The sequence below is a fragment of the Theropithecus gelada genome, chromosome 10, assembly GCF_003255815.1.
Source record: "Theropithecus gelada isolate Dixy chromosome 10, Tgel_1.0, whole genome shotgun sequence".
Lineage (NCBI taxonomy): Eukaryota > Metazoa > Chordata > Mammalia > Primates > Cercopithecidae > Theropithecus > Theropithecus gelada.
The window spans coordinates 66977563-66993375 of record NC_037678.1 but is presented as its reverse complement, the minus strand read 5'-3'; the positions used below and the strand labels follow the sequence as shown (position 1 = coordinate 66993375).

The 15813-nt window shown below is 46.0% G+C and overlaps 1 protein-coding gene across 4 annotated transcripts in view; it reads right to left on the bottom strand.

Annotated features, from left to right (window-relative positions):
* NFS1 (NFS1, cysteine desulfurase) overlaps nucleotides 1–15809 on the bottom strand; it is a 27212-nt gene extending 11403 nt beyond the window's left edge. Inside the window, exons 1-7 of one of the 4 annotated variants that reach the window (XM_025398980.1) lie at nucleotides 15644–15809; nucleotides 14931–15040; nucleotides 14133–14249; nucleotides 12827–12910; nucleotides 6247–6399; nucleotides 4497–4590; nucleotides 3355–3489 (exon numbers count right to left, since the gene is read on the bottom strand). In XM_025398980.1, the coding sequence (XP_025254765.1) occupies nucleotides 3355–3489; nucleotides 4497–4590; nucleotides 6247–6399; nucleotides 12827–12910; nucleotides 14133–14249; nucleotides 14931–15040; nucleotides 15644–15740 (790 nt within the window). In that variant the 5' untranslated portion in view covers nucleotides 15741–15809. Of the gene's footprint in view, nucleotides 1–3354; nucleotides 3490–4496; nucleotides 4591–6246; nucleotides 6400–12826; nucleotides 12911–14132; nucleotides 14250–14930; nucleotides 15041–15194 lie in introns of all 4 variants that reach the window. The other 3 variants (XM_025398979.1, XM_025398977.1, XM_025398978.1) reach the window with 3 other exon arrangements.
* Nucleotides 15810–15813: the final 4 nt, after the last annotated feature.

The window sequence follows — 15813 nt, the reverse complement described above, 5'->3', positions numbered from 1 at the left end:
AAAAAAAAAAAAAAAAAAAAAAAAAAAATGTGTATAACCTGTGACTAAACAAGACTAATTACAGAACTTTTGTGCCAAAATATGAGCATGAGCGTGCGGAGTCATTCACCAAGTAATCAGGGCTTCTGAATAGAATTGGCACTTGACAGTTCTTCTCCCACACAGAAAAACTGTTTATGCTGAGAATGGAGGTACTATAAAAATTAAGGCAGTGGTTTCCAAATTTATTATGAAGGACACCAGATTTTAAATAAACTGGGTGCAGTGGGTCATGCCTGTAATCCCAGCACTTTGGGAGACTGAGGCAGGAGAGTTGCTTGAGGTCAGGAATTCAAGCCTGAGTAACATAGTGAAACCTCTATCTCTACAAAAACTGTTTTAAAAATTAGCCACGCATTAGGCCGTGAGCGGGATTACACCTGTAATCCTAGCACTTTGGGAGGCCGAAGGGGGCAGATCACCTGAGGTCAGGAGTTCAAAACCAGCCTGGCCAACATAGTGAAACCCCATGTCTACTAAAAATACAAAACTTAGGCCGGGCACGGTGGCTCACGCCTGTAATCCCAGCACTTTGGGAGGCCGAGGCGGGTGGATCACGAGGTCAGGAGATCGAAACTATCCTGGCTAACACAGTAAAACCCTATCTCTACTAAAAACACATACACACACAAAAAAAAATTAGCCGGGCATGGTGGCAGGCACCTGTAGTCCCAGCCACTTGGGACGCTGAGGCAAGAGAATGGCAAGAACCCTGGAGGCAGAGCTTGCAGTGAGCCAAGATGGCGCCACTGTACTCCAGCCTGGGTGACAGAGCGAGACTCCATCTGAAAAATAAAATAATAAAATAAAATAAAATAAAATAAATAAAATAAAATAAAATAAATAAAATAAAATAAAATACAAAAATTAGCCAGGTGTGGTGGCAGGCACCTGTAATCCTAGCTACTCAGGAGGCTGAGGCAGGAGAATCGCTTGAACCCGGGAGGCAGAGGTTGCAGTGAGCTGAGATCTCGCCATAGCACTCCAGCCTGGGGGACAAGAGCAAGACTTCGTCTCAAAAAAAAAAAAAAAAAAAATTAGCCAGGTGTGGCTGGGCACGGTGGGCCTGTAATCCCAGCTACTCAGGAAGCTGAGGGAGAAGAATCCCTTCAACCTGGGAGGCAGAGGTTGCAGTGAGCCAAGACCACACCACTGCACTTCAGCCTGGGCGTCAGAGTAAGACTTTGTCTCAAAAAAAAAAAAAGGAAAAAGAAAAAAAAATTAGCTAGGGTGTTGGTGCACACCTGTAGTGCTAGTTACTGGTAAGGCTGGGGTAGGAGGGTTGCTTGAGCCCAGGAGATTGAAGCTGCGGCAAGGTAGGATAGCACCACTGCGCTCCAGCCTGAGCGACAGAGTGAGACCTTGTCCCTATAAAACAAATGAATAAAATAATGTACTAAACTGTATTTATTAAGAACTATTTCATTTCTCCATTTTAAAAAATTCAAGAATCTTATACTATCTGAGTCTATACAGTTCCTGAATTCAAACAGCAAGTGCTCAAATACCATGTCTGGACAGTGAAGAATAGCACATTATCTAAATCTATTTAGATTCTGGGCTTGGAAAGCAGGAGGTCAGATAATGAGGGATACCTGTACACATGTAAGTGTTGATCAGAGCTTCTGATCAATGAGTTCATTGGTGTTTTTTTTTTTAATTTTTGTGAGTACATAGGAGATATATATATTATGGAGTACATGAGATTTTTTTTTTAATTTTTGTGAGTACATAGGAGATATATATATTATGGAGTACATGAGATTTTTTTTTGTTTTTGAGAGGGAGTCTTGCCTGTCACCCAGGCAGTGGCGCGATCTCGGCTCACTGCAACCTCCGGCTCCTGGGTTCAAGCGATTCTCCTGCCTCAGTCTCCTGAGTAGCTGGGATTAAAGGCACACGCCACCACACCCGGCTAATTTTTGTATTTTTAGTAGAGATGAGATTTCACCATGTTGATCAGGCTGGTCTTGAACTCCTGACCTCGTGATCCACCTGCCTTGGCTTCCCAAAGTGCTGGGATTACAGGCGTGAGCCACCGTGCCCAGCCCACGAGATGTTTTAACACAGGCATACAATGTGAAATAGGCACATGATGAAGAATAGGGTATCCAGCCTGAGTTCATTGGTTTTTATCAAAAAGACTTATCTACAATAAAAGCCAATAAAAGCAACATTTTATTAAAAGATAGAATTCTTATTGAGCTTTTTGAAATAATAGCTCACAAAAAACACTCTTTACAACCTCTGGGAACCCTCAGAAGCCATCTTCCATACTTCCAGAAGCTATTATACCTACTTCCACAAAGTATACACCCAGATAACACACCCTGCAGGTACAAAAAGGATACCAGCAAAGACATCAACCCAAAAAAGGCCCTCACTTGAGAAAGAGGAGTTATATTTTATATTGATATTTTATGATTACCTTCACAAAACAGAGGACAACAGTCTATTCCCGAGGGTTAAGGGAAAGAGGCATAACTCAAGCTTGAACACATTCCAACAGGACCATAGGGAACAAATAAGTATCCTTGAGAGACTTAACAGGACAACAGACTATGAAGTATTCTAAGAATAAACACAAAGATAGCTGGGTGTGGTGGCTCATGCCTATAATCCCAGCACTTTGGGAGGCCAAGACGGGCAGATCACGAGGTCAGGAGATCGAGACCATCCTGGCTAATGCAGTGAAACCCCGTCTCTACTAAAAATACAAAAACAGTAGCTAGGCGTAGTGGTGGGCGCCTGTAGTCCCAGCTACTCGGGAGGCTGAGGCAGGAGAATGGCGTGAACCCAGGAGGGAGCTTGCAGTGAGCCCAGATCATACCACTGCACTCCAGCCTGGTCGACTGAACAAGACTCCGTCTCAAAAAAAAAAAAAAAAAATCATAATCATAATAAACACAAAGAGATGTCAAATCCCATGCAATTTTCCCCTGAGCTATAGCAAGACACTGGGAATGAAGGACTCAAATAGTTGCTCTGCACATCATAGTGGGGAAAACAAGATAGCTGGGCTTATCTAGATAAATTTGATTTGACAAAACCCCTTTTTCCTCAACCAAATTAAGATCTACGTGCTTGCTAAGGATTTGTTAAAGTCAGCAAGAAAGAATGGCCTGATGTATAGTAACTGCTAAGGTCTACAAACAGGCAAGTGTTTCTGCCTATTGCTAAATGACATTTGCATTCTACAAGGGACTCTGAATGTACAACTTCCTCTGAGAGCAACAGTAGTCCCAAATGACTCTGACAAACACCTATCAAAGGTCTTGCTGGAAGGTACAGAAAGAACTCTAGAGGGGCTGGTACCTTTGGGACCGTAGATTTTGTGACCACTGATGCTCATGAGATCAATTTTCATGTCATTGACATCAAGTGGGATTTTTCCAACAGCCTGGGCTGCATCAGTATGGAAATACACCTTTCTGGAACTGCAAATCTGCCCTGAGGAAACAGAGGGGAAGACCCACAGCACAATGTTGGAAAGCCATCTGTCACTGTCCCACAATGAACTATGAATTATCTCCAACAACAGTAAATGACCTCTGTCAATATTAAACTCCTCCCCTCCGTCCTTCCACCCCTTCTCCCTCTTCTTTTCCTTCTCTCCTCCCCCTTCTTCCTTCCTCCCTCTGTCTCTCAGTAGCTTCCCTTCTTTAGAATAAAAAAGATGAAGGGCAAAGCACCAGATCAAAACACTCCTGATACTCTCATGCATACGATTCTTACCACCTCATTAACACCAGTCTTTCAAAATGTCAGATTAGTTTCTAGATCCCTTTTGATTAAAAAAAAAAAAAAAAAAGATTAAGAGATCTTTGTGCTAACGTGCCTAAAGAAATTACACGGTGAGCTCTACGTGGGGATAATAAAAAGATGTTCTAAAATGAAAAAGGGTAGAAGGCTTTTTTGTTTTGTGGTTGGTTTTGGCAGCAACTGCAATAAAATTAAAAACCATAAAAGGTACTAGACCTGGCGGGGCGCAGTGGCTCATGCCTGTAATCCCAGCACTTTGGGACACCAAGGAGGGCAGATCACCTGAGGTTAGGAGTTCGAGACCAGTCTGGCCAACATGGCAAAACCCCATCTCTACTAAAAATACAAAAATTAGCCAGGCATAGTGGTGCACACCTGTAGTCCCACTACTTGAGAGGCTGAGGCGGGAGGATCATTTGAACCCAGGAGTGGAGGTTGCAGGGAGCTGAGATCACACCACTGCACTCCAGCCTAGGCAACAGAGTGACACTCTGTCTCAATGAAAAAAAAAAAAATGGTAATAGACCTAGATTCAAATACTGCCTGTGATACTTACAATGTCCTTGAACAAAGCACTTAGGCTCTCTTTCACTTGATTTCCTAACTACACTCCACAGAGTATTACAGCTCTCAGTCTACTACGTCATACAGACCGCCATAGTGGGCAGGGATCAGGGATAAGCCATGATACTCACCTATTTCTGCAATGGGCTGCTTCACTCCAATCTCATTGTTCACAGTCATGACTGAGACCAGGCTAGTATCTGGCTGGATAGCAGCCTCTAGTTCCTAGGGATATGCAGGAGTAAGGTGACTAGATAGTGCAAACAAAGTCCTCCTAAATCAGAATATAGGCAAGCTTAGTCATGAAAAGGAGTCTTACACTACATATCTGTATAGTTATCTTATACAGATCTATAGTTTTAGATATCTGAATAGTTATCTAAAAACAGTGACAACACAAAATGTTGGTGAGGATGCACAGACTGTGAATGGTTCATACATTGTTAGTGGGAATGTAAATGTCACAACCACTTTGGAAAAGAATTTGACAGTTTCTGTTGCTCATCAAACTAAACATGAAATTACCATACAACCCAGTAACTGTACGCATGGGCATTTATCCCAGAGAAATGAAAATTGGCCGGGCGCGGTGGCTCAAGCCTGTAATCCCAGCACTTTGGGAGGCCGAGACGGGCGGATCACGAGGTCAGGAGATCGAGACCATCCTGGCTAACACGGTGAAACCCCGTCTCTACTAAAAATACAAGAAAATTAGCCGGGCGAGGTGGTGGGTGCCTGTAGTCCCAGCTACTTGGGAGGCTGAGGCAGGAGAATGGCGTGAACCCGGGGGGGCGGAGCTTGCAGTGAGCCGAGATCGCGCCACTGCACTCCAGCCTGGGGCACAGAGCAAGACTCCGTCTCAAAAAAAAAAAAAAAAAAAAAAAGAAATGAAAATTAAATTCACAAAACATCTTACACAAATGTTCACAGTAACTTTATTCATAAGAGCAAAAACCTAGAAACTACCCAGATGTCCTTCAACAGATGATTTTGGTACATCCATAACATGGACTACTAATCAATCAAAAGGAACAAACTGCTGGCACATGCAGCAAGGAATGAATTCCCAAAGACTTATGATTAGTGAAAAAAGCTAATCAAGGCTGGGCGCAATGGCTCACGCCTGTAATCCCAGCACTTTGGGAGGCTGAGGCGGGTGGATCACCTGAGGTCAGAAGTTCAAGACCAGCCTGGTTAACATGGAGAAACTCCATCTCTACTAAAAATACAAAAATTAGTTGGGCCTGGTGGTGCACACCTGTAGTCCCAGCTACTTCGGAGCCTGAGGCAGGAGAAATGCTTAAACCCAGGAGGTGGAAGTTACAGTAAGCCGAGATTGTACCACTGCAATCCAGCCTGGATGACAGAGCGAGACTTTGCCTCAAAAAAAAAAAAAAAGGAAGGCTGGGCACTGTGGCTCATGCCTGTAATCCCAGCACTTTGGGAGGTTGAGGCGGGCAGATCACGAGGTCAGGAGATCGAGATCATCCTGGCTACCACGGTGAAACCCCGTCTCTACTAAAAATACAAAAAATTAGCTGGGCGTGGCGGTGGGCGCCTGCAATCCCAGCTACTTGGGAGGCTGAGGCAGGAGAATGGTGTGAACCCAGGAGGTGGAGCTTGTAGTGAGCTGCACTCTAGCCTGGGCAAAAGAGTGAGACTCCATCTCAAAAAAAAAGAAAAAGAAACAAGTCCTCCAGAGAAAAGGAGGACAGTACACACTCAAGGGGAACATGATCTCATTCTCTGCCAGGCCCATTTCTCTAAACTTCATCCTGTTAGATCTATTCCTTCAAGCTCCAGCTAGGGCCCAAAAGAGAAATTTACAAGCTGAAGCCAAGTTCCTCCATTTTTGCTCCTCCTGCCAATAGCCACTCCTACCTTTAGGTCAATGATCCCACTCTTCTGCACTGGGAGGTAGGTGACCTGAAAGCCCTCAGCTTCCAGTGAACGGCAGGAGTCCAAGACACATTTGTGTTCTGTCTGGGTGGTGATCAAGTGCTTTTTCCGTGACCTGTAGAATCGGGCCACCCCCTAGAAATTGGTGGTGATAGATGGAAGGAGAACATACTGAGAGAGACAGCAATGACTTCAACATCATTTGTAAAGGAAAAATGGGCAAGAACAGTATGCTCCAACACCAGTTCTTTCATACCAACTGAGTATCCTATAATTCAATTCTGAGGCTAACTCTGCAGACTTAGTGAAAACCCCATGGATTAAGGGCTCAATCACATAAGACTGCCCCTAGTTCAGATACCAGACATAAGTCCCAGGGGTCTCAAGCTACCCATACTTCTGCCCAGTCAAATACAAATTCAGGGCTTCCCGAAGCCCACTCAAGTTCAGTAATTCACTAGAATAAATCACATTTGTCCAAACCCACAGAATGTACAACACCAGTGATTCCTAATATAAGCTATGGACTTTGGGTGATAATGATGTATCCATACCAGGTCGTCAATTGGAACAAATGTACCACTTGATGGAAGATGCTAATAATGGCAGAAGGCTGTGCATACCTGGGGGTGGGCATATATAGGAAATTTCTGTACCTTCAATTTTGCTGTGAACCTAAAACTGCTATAAAAAATAAAATCTATTAAAATGATAATAGTATACAGATTAATGTAGGTATTTAAAAATCTGGAGAAATATACAGCAAATTAGCAGTGAAAATGTGTTTAGAGTTCTCTATATTATTGGAATTTATGATTCATTCATTCAACCAATATTTAGCACCTCCAGTATCCCAAGTAATTTTCTAGGTGCCAGTGATATAACAGTAAACAAAGTCATGAGTAGGTATTACTGTTAATATCAGAAGAAACAATAAAGGTACATTAAAAAATTTCTGGAATTTCAACTATTACAAGAAATTAAAAAAACCATTTATCTAATTTAAGAAAAAAAAACAGTGGCCAGGTACAGTGCCTCACGCCTGTAATCCCAGCACTTTGGGAGGCCGAGACGGGCGGATCACCTAAGGTCAGGAGATCACCAGTTTGAGACCAGCCTGGCCAACATGTAGAAACCCCATCTCTACTAAAAATAAAAAAATAAGCCAGGCCCAGTGGCACGCACCTATAATCCCAACTCCTCAGGAGGCTGAGGGAGGGGAATCACTTGAAACCAGGAGGCGGAGGTTGCAGTGAGTGAAGAGTGCTATTGCACTCCGGCCTGGGCAACGGAGTGAGACTCCGTCTCAAAAAGAAAAAAAAAAAAATAGGACGCCAGGTGCAGTGGCTCATGCCTATAATCTCACAACTTTGGGAGGCTGAAGCAGGCAATCAATCACGAGATCAGGAGTTTGAGACCAGCCTGATGAACATGGTGGAACCCCGTCTCTACTAAAAATACAAAAATGGCCGGGTGCAGTGGCTCACACCTGTAAATCCCAGCACTTTGGGAGGCTGACAAGGGCAGATTACCTGAGGTTGGGAGTTCGAAACCAGCCTGATCAACATGGAGAAACCCTGTCTCTACTTAAAAAAAATACAAAAATTAGCCAGGTGTGGTAGTAAATGCCTGTAATCCCAGATACTTTGGAGTCTGAGGCAGGAGAATCGCTTGTACCCAGGAGTCAGAGGCTGCAGTGAGCCGAGGTTGTGCCATTGTACTTCAGCCTGGGCAACAAGAGTAAAACTCTTTCTCAAAAAATAAATAAATAAATAAAAATAAAAATACAAAAATTAGCGAGGTGTGGTGGCACGCACCTGTAATCCCAGCTACTCAGGAGGCTGAGGCAGGAGAATCGCTTGAACCTGGGAGGCAGAGGTTGTAGTGAGCCGAGAGCACACCCCTGCACTCCAACCTGGGCGACAGAGTGAGACTCTGTCTCAAAATAAATAAATTAATTAATTTAGAAAAAAGAAAATAGAGACTGGGCGCGGTGGCTCATGCCCGTAATCCCAGCACTTTGGGAGGCCGAGGCGGGCAGATCGCAAGGTCAGGAGATCGAGACCATCCTGGCTAACACAGTGAAACCCATCTCTACTAAAAATACAAAAAATTAGCCAGGCATGGTGGTGGGCGCCTGTAGTCCCAGCTACTTGGGAGGCTGAGGCAAGAGAATGGCGTGAACCCGGGAGGTGGAGCTTGCAGTGAGCCGAGATCGAGCCACTGCACTCAAGCCTGGACGACAGAGCAAGATTCTGTCTCAAAAAAAAAAAAAAGAAGAAAAAAAAGGGGCTGAATGTAGTGGTAGTCAATGCCTGTAATCCCACCTCTTTGGGAGGCTAAGGCAGGAGGATCACTTGAGCTCAGGAGTTCAAGACCAGCCTGGGCAACATAGTGAGACTTAATTTATACTAAAAAAAAAAAAAAAAAAAAAAGCCTGGCATGTAGTCCCAGCTACTCAGGAGGATCACCTGAGCCAAGGAGGTCAAGGCTGCCATGAGCTGAGACCTGGCTACTGCACTCCAGCCTGGGTGAGATCAAGACTGTCTTAAAAAACAGAAAAAAGGAAAGAAAAAAAAAAAAGGGCCAGGAGCGGTGGTTCACACCTGTAATCCCAGCACTTTGGGAGACTGAGGCAGGTGGATCACCTGAGGTCAGAAGTTCGAGACCAGCCTGGTCAACATGGTGAAACCCTGTCTCTACTAAAAATGCAAAAATTAGCTGGGCGTGGTAGCAGGCTCCTGTAATCCCAGCTACTTGGGAGGATAAAGCAGGATAATCACTTGAACCCTGGAGGCAGAAGTTGCAGTGAGCCAAGATTACGTCACTGCACTCCAGCCTGGGTGCCACAGTGAGACTCTCCCTTGAAAAAGAAAAAAAAAAAAAAAAAATGGCCGGGCATGGTGGCTCAAGCCTGTAATCCCAGCACTTTGGGAGGCCAAGGCGGGTGGATCACGAGGTCAGGAGATCGAGACCATCCTGGCTAACACGGTGAAACCCCGTCTCTACTGAAAAATACAAAAAACTAGCCGGGCGAGGTGGCGGGTGCCTGTAGTCCCAGCTACTCGGGAGGCTGAGGCAGGAGAATGGCGCAAACCCGGGAGGCGGAGCTTGCAGTGAGCTGAGATCCGGCCACTGCATTCCAGCCTGGGCGACAGCGCGAGACTCCCTCTAAAAAAAACAAAACAAAAAAAAAAGAAAAAGAAAAAAAAAGAATTAATAGTATCAACTTTGTAAAACAGGATCAGGGAGCGGGGTCCTCGGGGAAGGAGAGGAAGATTTACACTTCATTTTATTTTATTTTATTTTTATTTATTTATTTTTTTGAGACGGTCTCATTCTGTCACCCAGGCTGGAGTGCGGTGGCGTGATCTCAGCTCACTGCACCTTCTGCCTCTCGAGTTCAAGCAATTCTCGTGTCTCAGCCTCCCAAGTAGCTGGGATTATGGCCACCATGCCTGGCTAATTTTTTGTATTTTTTAGTAGAGATGGGGTTTTCCCATGTTGCCCAGGGTGGTCTCGAACTCCAGAGCTCAGACAACCTGCCTGCCTCGGCCTCCCAAAGTGCTAGGATTACAGGTGTGACTGAATGCCTACACTTCATTTAAAATTTTTCCATTGGTTTTAAAAAAACACACCACGTGACAGAATTATTTTTCAAAAACTAAAAACTTAAAAGAAAATGTGCATCTCCCCCCAGAGCTTATAAAAGAACATTACCTTTAACAGCAGAACACAAAGCCAGGTGCAGTGGCTCAAGGAAGTAATCTCAGAACTTTGGGAGGCAAAGGCAGGAGGATCACATGAGACCAGGAGTTCAAGACCAGCCTGGGCAACATAGTGAGACCTCCATCTCTACAAAAATTAAAATAACAAAATTAGCCAGGCACGCAACTACACGCCTGTAAGCCTAGCTACTTGTGAGGCTAAGATGAGAGGATCGCTTGAGTCCAGGAGTTCAAGGCTCCAGTGAGCTGCGATTATGCCACTGCACCCCAGCCTAGGTGACAGAGTAAGACCGTGTCTTTTTTTTCTTTTCGCTCTTGTTGCCCAGGCTACAGTACAATGGCGCCATCTCAGCCCACCGCAACCTCCGCCTTCTGGGTTCAAGGGATTTTCCTGCCTCAGCCTCACAAGTAGCTGGAATTACAGGCGTGCGCCATCACGCCTGGCTAGTTTTTGCATTTTTAGTAGAGATGGGGTTTTACCATGTTGGTCAGGCCTGTCTCGAACTCCTGACCTCAGGTGATCTGCCCATCTCAGCCTCCCAAAGTGCTCGGATCATAGGTGTGAGCCACTGGGCCCGGCCGAGACTCTGGCTTGTTAAAAAATAAATAAATAAAATAAAAGCAGAATATTAAAACATATAGGCCAAAATTATAACTTTGTAAAAATGGTCTGTGCATGAGGACAAAGAACATAAATGAGAAACATGTATAATTGATTTATACTCTATTTTATCCCAAAAAGTATTTTTTTTTTTTTTTTTTTTTTGAGACGGAGTCTCGCTCTGTCGCCCAGGCTGGAGTGCAGTGGCCGGATCTCAGCTCACTGCAAGCTCCGCCTCCCGCGTTCACGCCATTCTCCTGCCTCAGCCTCCCAAGTAGCTGGGACTACAGGCGCCCGCCACCTCGCCCGGCTAGTTTTTTGTACTTTTTAGTAGAGACGGGGTTTCACCGTATTAACCAGGATGGTCTCGATCTCCTGACCTCGTGATCCGCCCGTCTCGGCCTCCCAAAGTGCTGGGATTACAGGCTTGAGCCACCGCGCCCGGCCCCCAAAAAGTATTTACATCAGTAATGTAAAAATGGTTGCGGGGCACTTTGGGAGGCCAAGGCGAGAGGATCATGAGGTCAGGAGATCGAGACCATCCTGGTTAACATGGTGAAACCCCATCTCTACTAAAAATACAAAAAGTTAGCCGGGCGTGGTGGCAGGCGCCTGTAGTCCCAGCTACTCAGGAGGCTAAGGCAGGAGAATGGCGTGAACCCAAGAGGCAGAGCTTGCAGTGAGCTGAGATCATGCCCCTGCACTCCAGCCTGGGCGACAGAGCAAGACTCTGTCTCAAAAAAAAAAAAAAAAAAGGTTGTGGGATGGTGATGGTAGTTCAAAATGTTACAGTTGTTTAAAAAATTTCATTTAGATGACATTTCACCACCCACACACCTTATTTTATCTCAGTTATCCATGATGTAGATTTCTTTAATAACTTACAGATTATTTTACTCTATCAAATATGGAGATTAAAGGAAACACCATCACAGGTACTCTTAGCGATCCTTGACCTATAGGTTTGGAATCTGTGGAGACTTCCAAAGAAAATATTTTCAAAGTTTTGAAAATGCTCTCCATCAGAAACCATCTCCACCTTTGGAGGAACCTTCACCCTGACTCTGTGGTCTCTGCAATCCCAAGGAAAGATGTCTTCCTGCTAACGTGATCAGGCAGAGTGCTGATGACCCTGAAGCCCATCCTAGGCCTCCTACATTCAGGCCAAGGTCAAAGAAACCAATGCTGGAAGCACAGTTCAAAGACAAAGATGAGACTGAGTGGACCCAGAGTTCAAACTACAGCAGGCCACAATTTATCAGAGCCTTGGCATTTACTCAATTAATCCTGGCAACCAGGCCCAGTGAAATGTGATTATGTTCTATGAAACACCAACATGACTACTAAAAGTATCATTTTCCTTGCATTAGCACCAAAGATCTTTGTACCAAGATCTTTGTACCAAGGACAAAATGACTGATCCCAGAATGGGAGACCATGTGAATGCCTGCGGAGGGCACCACAAAGACAAGCACTTCAAAATGGAGATATCTAAAGAAACAGGAGGAACTTCTTGCAAATAGATCTGATTAGAAAGAAAAAGGAAGGCTGAGAGGAGGGCAGCCTTGAAATCACACATATAACTTGTTGTTACTAGATAAAAAGAATGGAGAAAGGCTGGGCATGGAGGCTCACACCTGTAATCCCAGCACTTTGGGAGGCCAAGACAGGCGGATCATGAGGTCAAGAGATTGAGACCATCCTGGCCAACATGGCGAAACCCCGTCTCTACTAAAAATACAAAAATTAGTTGGGCATGGTGGCGGGCGCCTGTAGTGCCAGCTACTCGGGAGGCTGAGGCAGGAGAATCACTTGAACCTGGGAGGCGGAGGTTGCAGTGAGCCGAGATTGTGCCACTGCACTCCAGCCTGGCAAGAGTGAGACTCTCTCTCAAAAAAAAAAAAAAGAAAAAAAAAAAAAAAGAATGGAGAAAAGGTTCAATCACCATTATCCACTCTCTGAAGTAACTGCCAGACAAATGGTTAATGGCCTGAGGGCCACCTCCTTTGCTATCCAATTACCTCACTCAACTCAGACCAACAGGAGGAAAGACTTAAGAGTAGACTGCAAAGAGTTAAAGGAAGCAACAAATCAGAAAGAGTGTAAGCCGTCTCTTCACAATAGGGTGGGGATGGGTGGCTGTGAAATACATATTCGAGTCCAAATGATGTGGACGGACACTATCTCCCAGGTCAGGAAAGCCCACATATGCCCTCTGGTTCCCTTCTCTTACCTTAATTGCTATGTTGTTGGATTCAGTAGCACCACTAGTAAAAATGATCTCACGAGGATCCGCTCCAATCAGAGATGCTACTTGCTGCAAGTCAAGAAACAGAGATATATAACATCAGTTCCCCAGGCAGAAATAGAGCTGCAGACACAGGTGGGACAGCCCTGGAGCAAGAAGAGCTCCACTGCATTCACCAAATTGCCCTGGATGAAGCTCTGCACCTACTAGAATCAAATTCTAGTTATATCCCAGATCCCAGGCTCTTTTCCAGCCCAATGCAAACTAATAATTTTTTTTTTTTTAATTAACTATTGGCCAGGTGTGGTGGGTCACCCCTGTAACCCCAGCACTTTGGGAAGCCAAGGTGGAAAGATCACCTGAGGTCAGGAGTTCGAGACCAACCTGGTCAACATGGTGAAACTCCATTTCTACTAAGAACACAAAAATATTAGGCCGGGCACGGTGGCTCACGCCTGTAATCCCAGCACTCTGGGAGGCCGAGATGGGTGGATCACCTGAGGTCAGGAGTTCAAGACCAGCCTGACCAACATGGAGAAACCCCATCTCTACTAAAAATACAAAATTCCCCAGGTGTAGTGGCGCACGCCTGTAATCCCAGCTACTTGGAAGGCTGAGGTAGGAGAACTGCTTGAACCTGGGAGGCGGAGGTTGCAGTGAGCCAAGATTGTGCCACTGCACTGCAGCCTGGGCAACAAGAGCAAAACTCTGTCTCAAAAAATAATAATAAAAAATAAATAAATTAATAAAAATACAAAAATATTAGCTAGGCGTGGTGGCGTGTGCCTGTAATACCTATTACTTGGGAGGCTGAGGCAGGAGAATCACTTGAACCTGGGAGGCAGAGGTTGCAGTGAGCCAAGATTGCGCACCACTGCACTACAACCTGGGCAACACATGTGAAAACTCCACCTCTTAAAAAAAAAAAAAAAAAGAACTATTGAGCTCTTACTACTTATAGTACTTCTTACTTATCAGTGTTGTGTTAATAAACACTTTACCAACATGGTCTTATTTAACCCACCCAGTAACCCTACAGAGTAGAATCTCCATTTTAAATGTGAGGAAAATAAGGCTTAGAGAAATTAGATAACTTGCCCAAGTCATTTAGCCAGGAAATATGGGAACTAATCAAATGCCTGCAGTCAAACTCCAAGGCTGCTCTCTGAATCTCTTCCAGAAAGAATCCAAAACCACTTCTACATCCACGCACACCTACCAAGAAGGAAATGCCTCCCACAGGCCACTGCCCCATCTGACCTTAGAACTTCCCAGACTCCTGTGTACTAACCTGGCGAGCACGTTCCATGGCTGCCTCACTCTCCCAGCCATATGCATGTGTCCGGGAGTGTGGGTTCCCATAGTAGTTGATTAGGTAAGGGAGCATGGCATCAAGCACTCGGGGGTCCTGAGCACAACAGAACAGATCATTTTCCTTGAGACCATAGTCAATTCAGGTCCCACTCCACCCCTCAGACCTGCCCACCCTGCCTCAAGACACTCTGAACCCCTCAGGCACTGCCTAGAGGAGGCCTCAAACATTCTTTTGTTCCCACAAAACTACCCACCAACTATCAACCTAATACACTCCCACTCACAACCCATCCCAACTCAGATCGTTCTGCCTCCCCTCAGGTAGTCTACAAACACTGCCTTGTTCCGACATCTGTTTCTGCTGGTGTTTCCATTCCCGCCAGGCAATGTGATCTACAAGGGGCTGGGACAGGACAGGGCCTAGGCAAATACCCCTTGTCACACACTGGTGAAAACTTGCATTAGTCTTTTAACCCATTTAAAACTTGTCCAAGTTCACACAGTTACTAAGTGGTGGTTCTGCTCATTCCAGAGCCCATGCTTTCAACTACTACGATAGAGCCTGCGCTGAAGTGATTTGACCAAGGTCAATCGCTGGTGAGTAGTAAAGCCACTGCCAGTGGCCTCAAATTTAAGCCTCCTGACTCCTGGCTCAGTGCTTTTTCCAGCACACCTTCATGGCTCTCACTTCTCCAGGGATTCAGCCATTGCTTTGCGTGGTCACGCCCATCATTTACTTCCTAATAAACAGCCTTGGGAAAAGCTCCATCCTTACCAGAGGAGTTGTAGCTTGTACATCCATATAGAGAGGTCGCAGCACTGGCCCCGCCTCCGGGGCAGCGGTTGTATCTGCGGGAACAGCAGACTGAGAAGCATGATCTCCAACTGACAAAAAATGGAATGGAGTGGCCAAGTAAGACCGAAGGCAACTATGAACGCATGGCATCCAAAGGGCAGAAGGAAAAATCTGGCTGGGGGTGAGATAAGTGTAAGGGATGCTGGGGTCGAATCTCAATGGAAAGAAAACAGCAGAAGATACCTGACACGCTGAAAAAAGGAGGTAAAGGAAAGTGAGAGAGGGTTCCTGGAGGGGCTGTTGAGGTGATATTCAAATGGCCTCCTAGGGAGGAAGACTGTAAAGGGCCAAGCCATTTAGAAGGAACGTGGAGCCAGAGTAGGTGCAGCCCCTTCTGACCGAAGCTAACGGTCTGCACGGGAGCCCAGAGCAGCATCTGTAACTTGGCCAGGAGCGGTCTGAATGACGCGCCTCCACGGCTCTGGGGGCCTGTCGCGCAGGGTGCGAGGGGTGGTGCGCCGGGGTCAACCGTTCGGGGACCCGCCTAAGAAAGTCTGAGGGATGTGTCGTTTGAGAGAAAGGGTCAGAGAGTCTGGGGAGCAGGGTGAACAGGAAGGCTCCGGAATATTCAGTTGCGTCGCCGCGCGGAGGGGACAGGTCCGCACCTCCCGGAGAGCGGGACCCGAGCGTACCGCGCAGGCGCAGCCCCCGAGTGGGCGCCGCGGGCTTCGGCCCTGGAGCCGCTGTCACCGCCACTGCCGCCCGCCTCCAAGCGGCTCGGAGCAGCATGGTCCCGCTGGCAGAGCCCACCTTCCAAAGCGGCTGCGGTCCCGGGCCCCAGGCTCCCGGAAGTGCTTCCCCG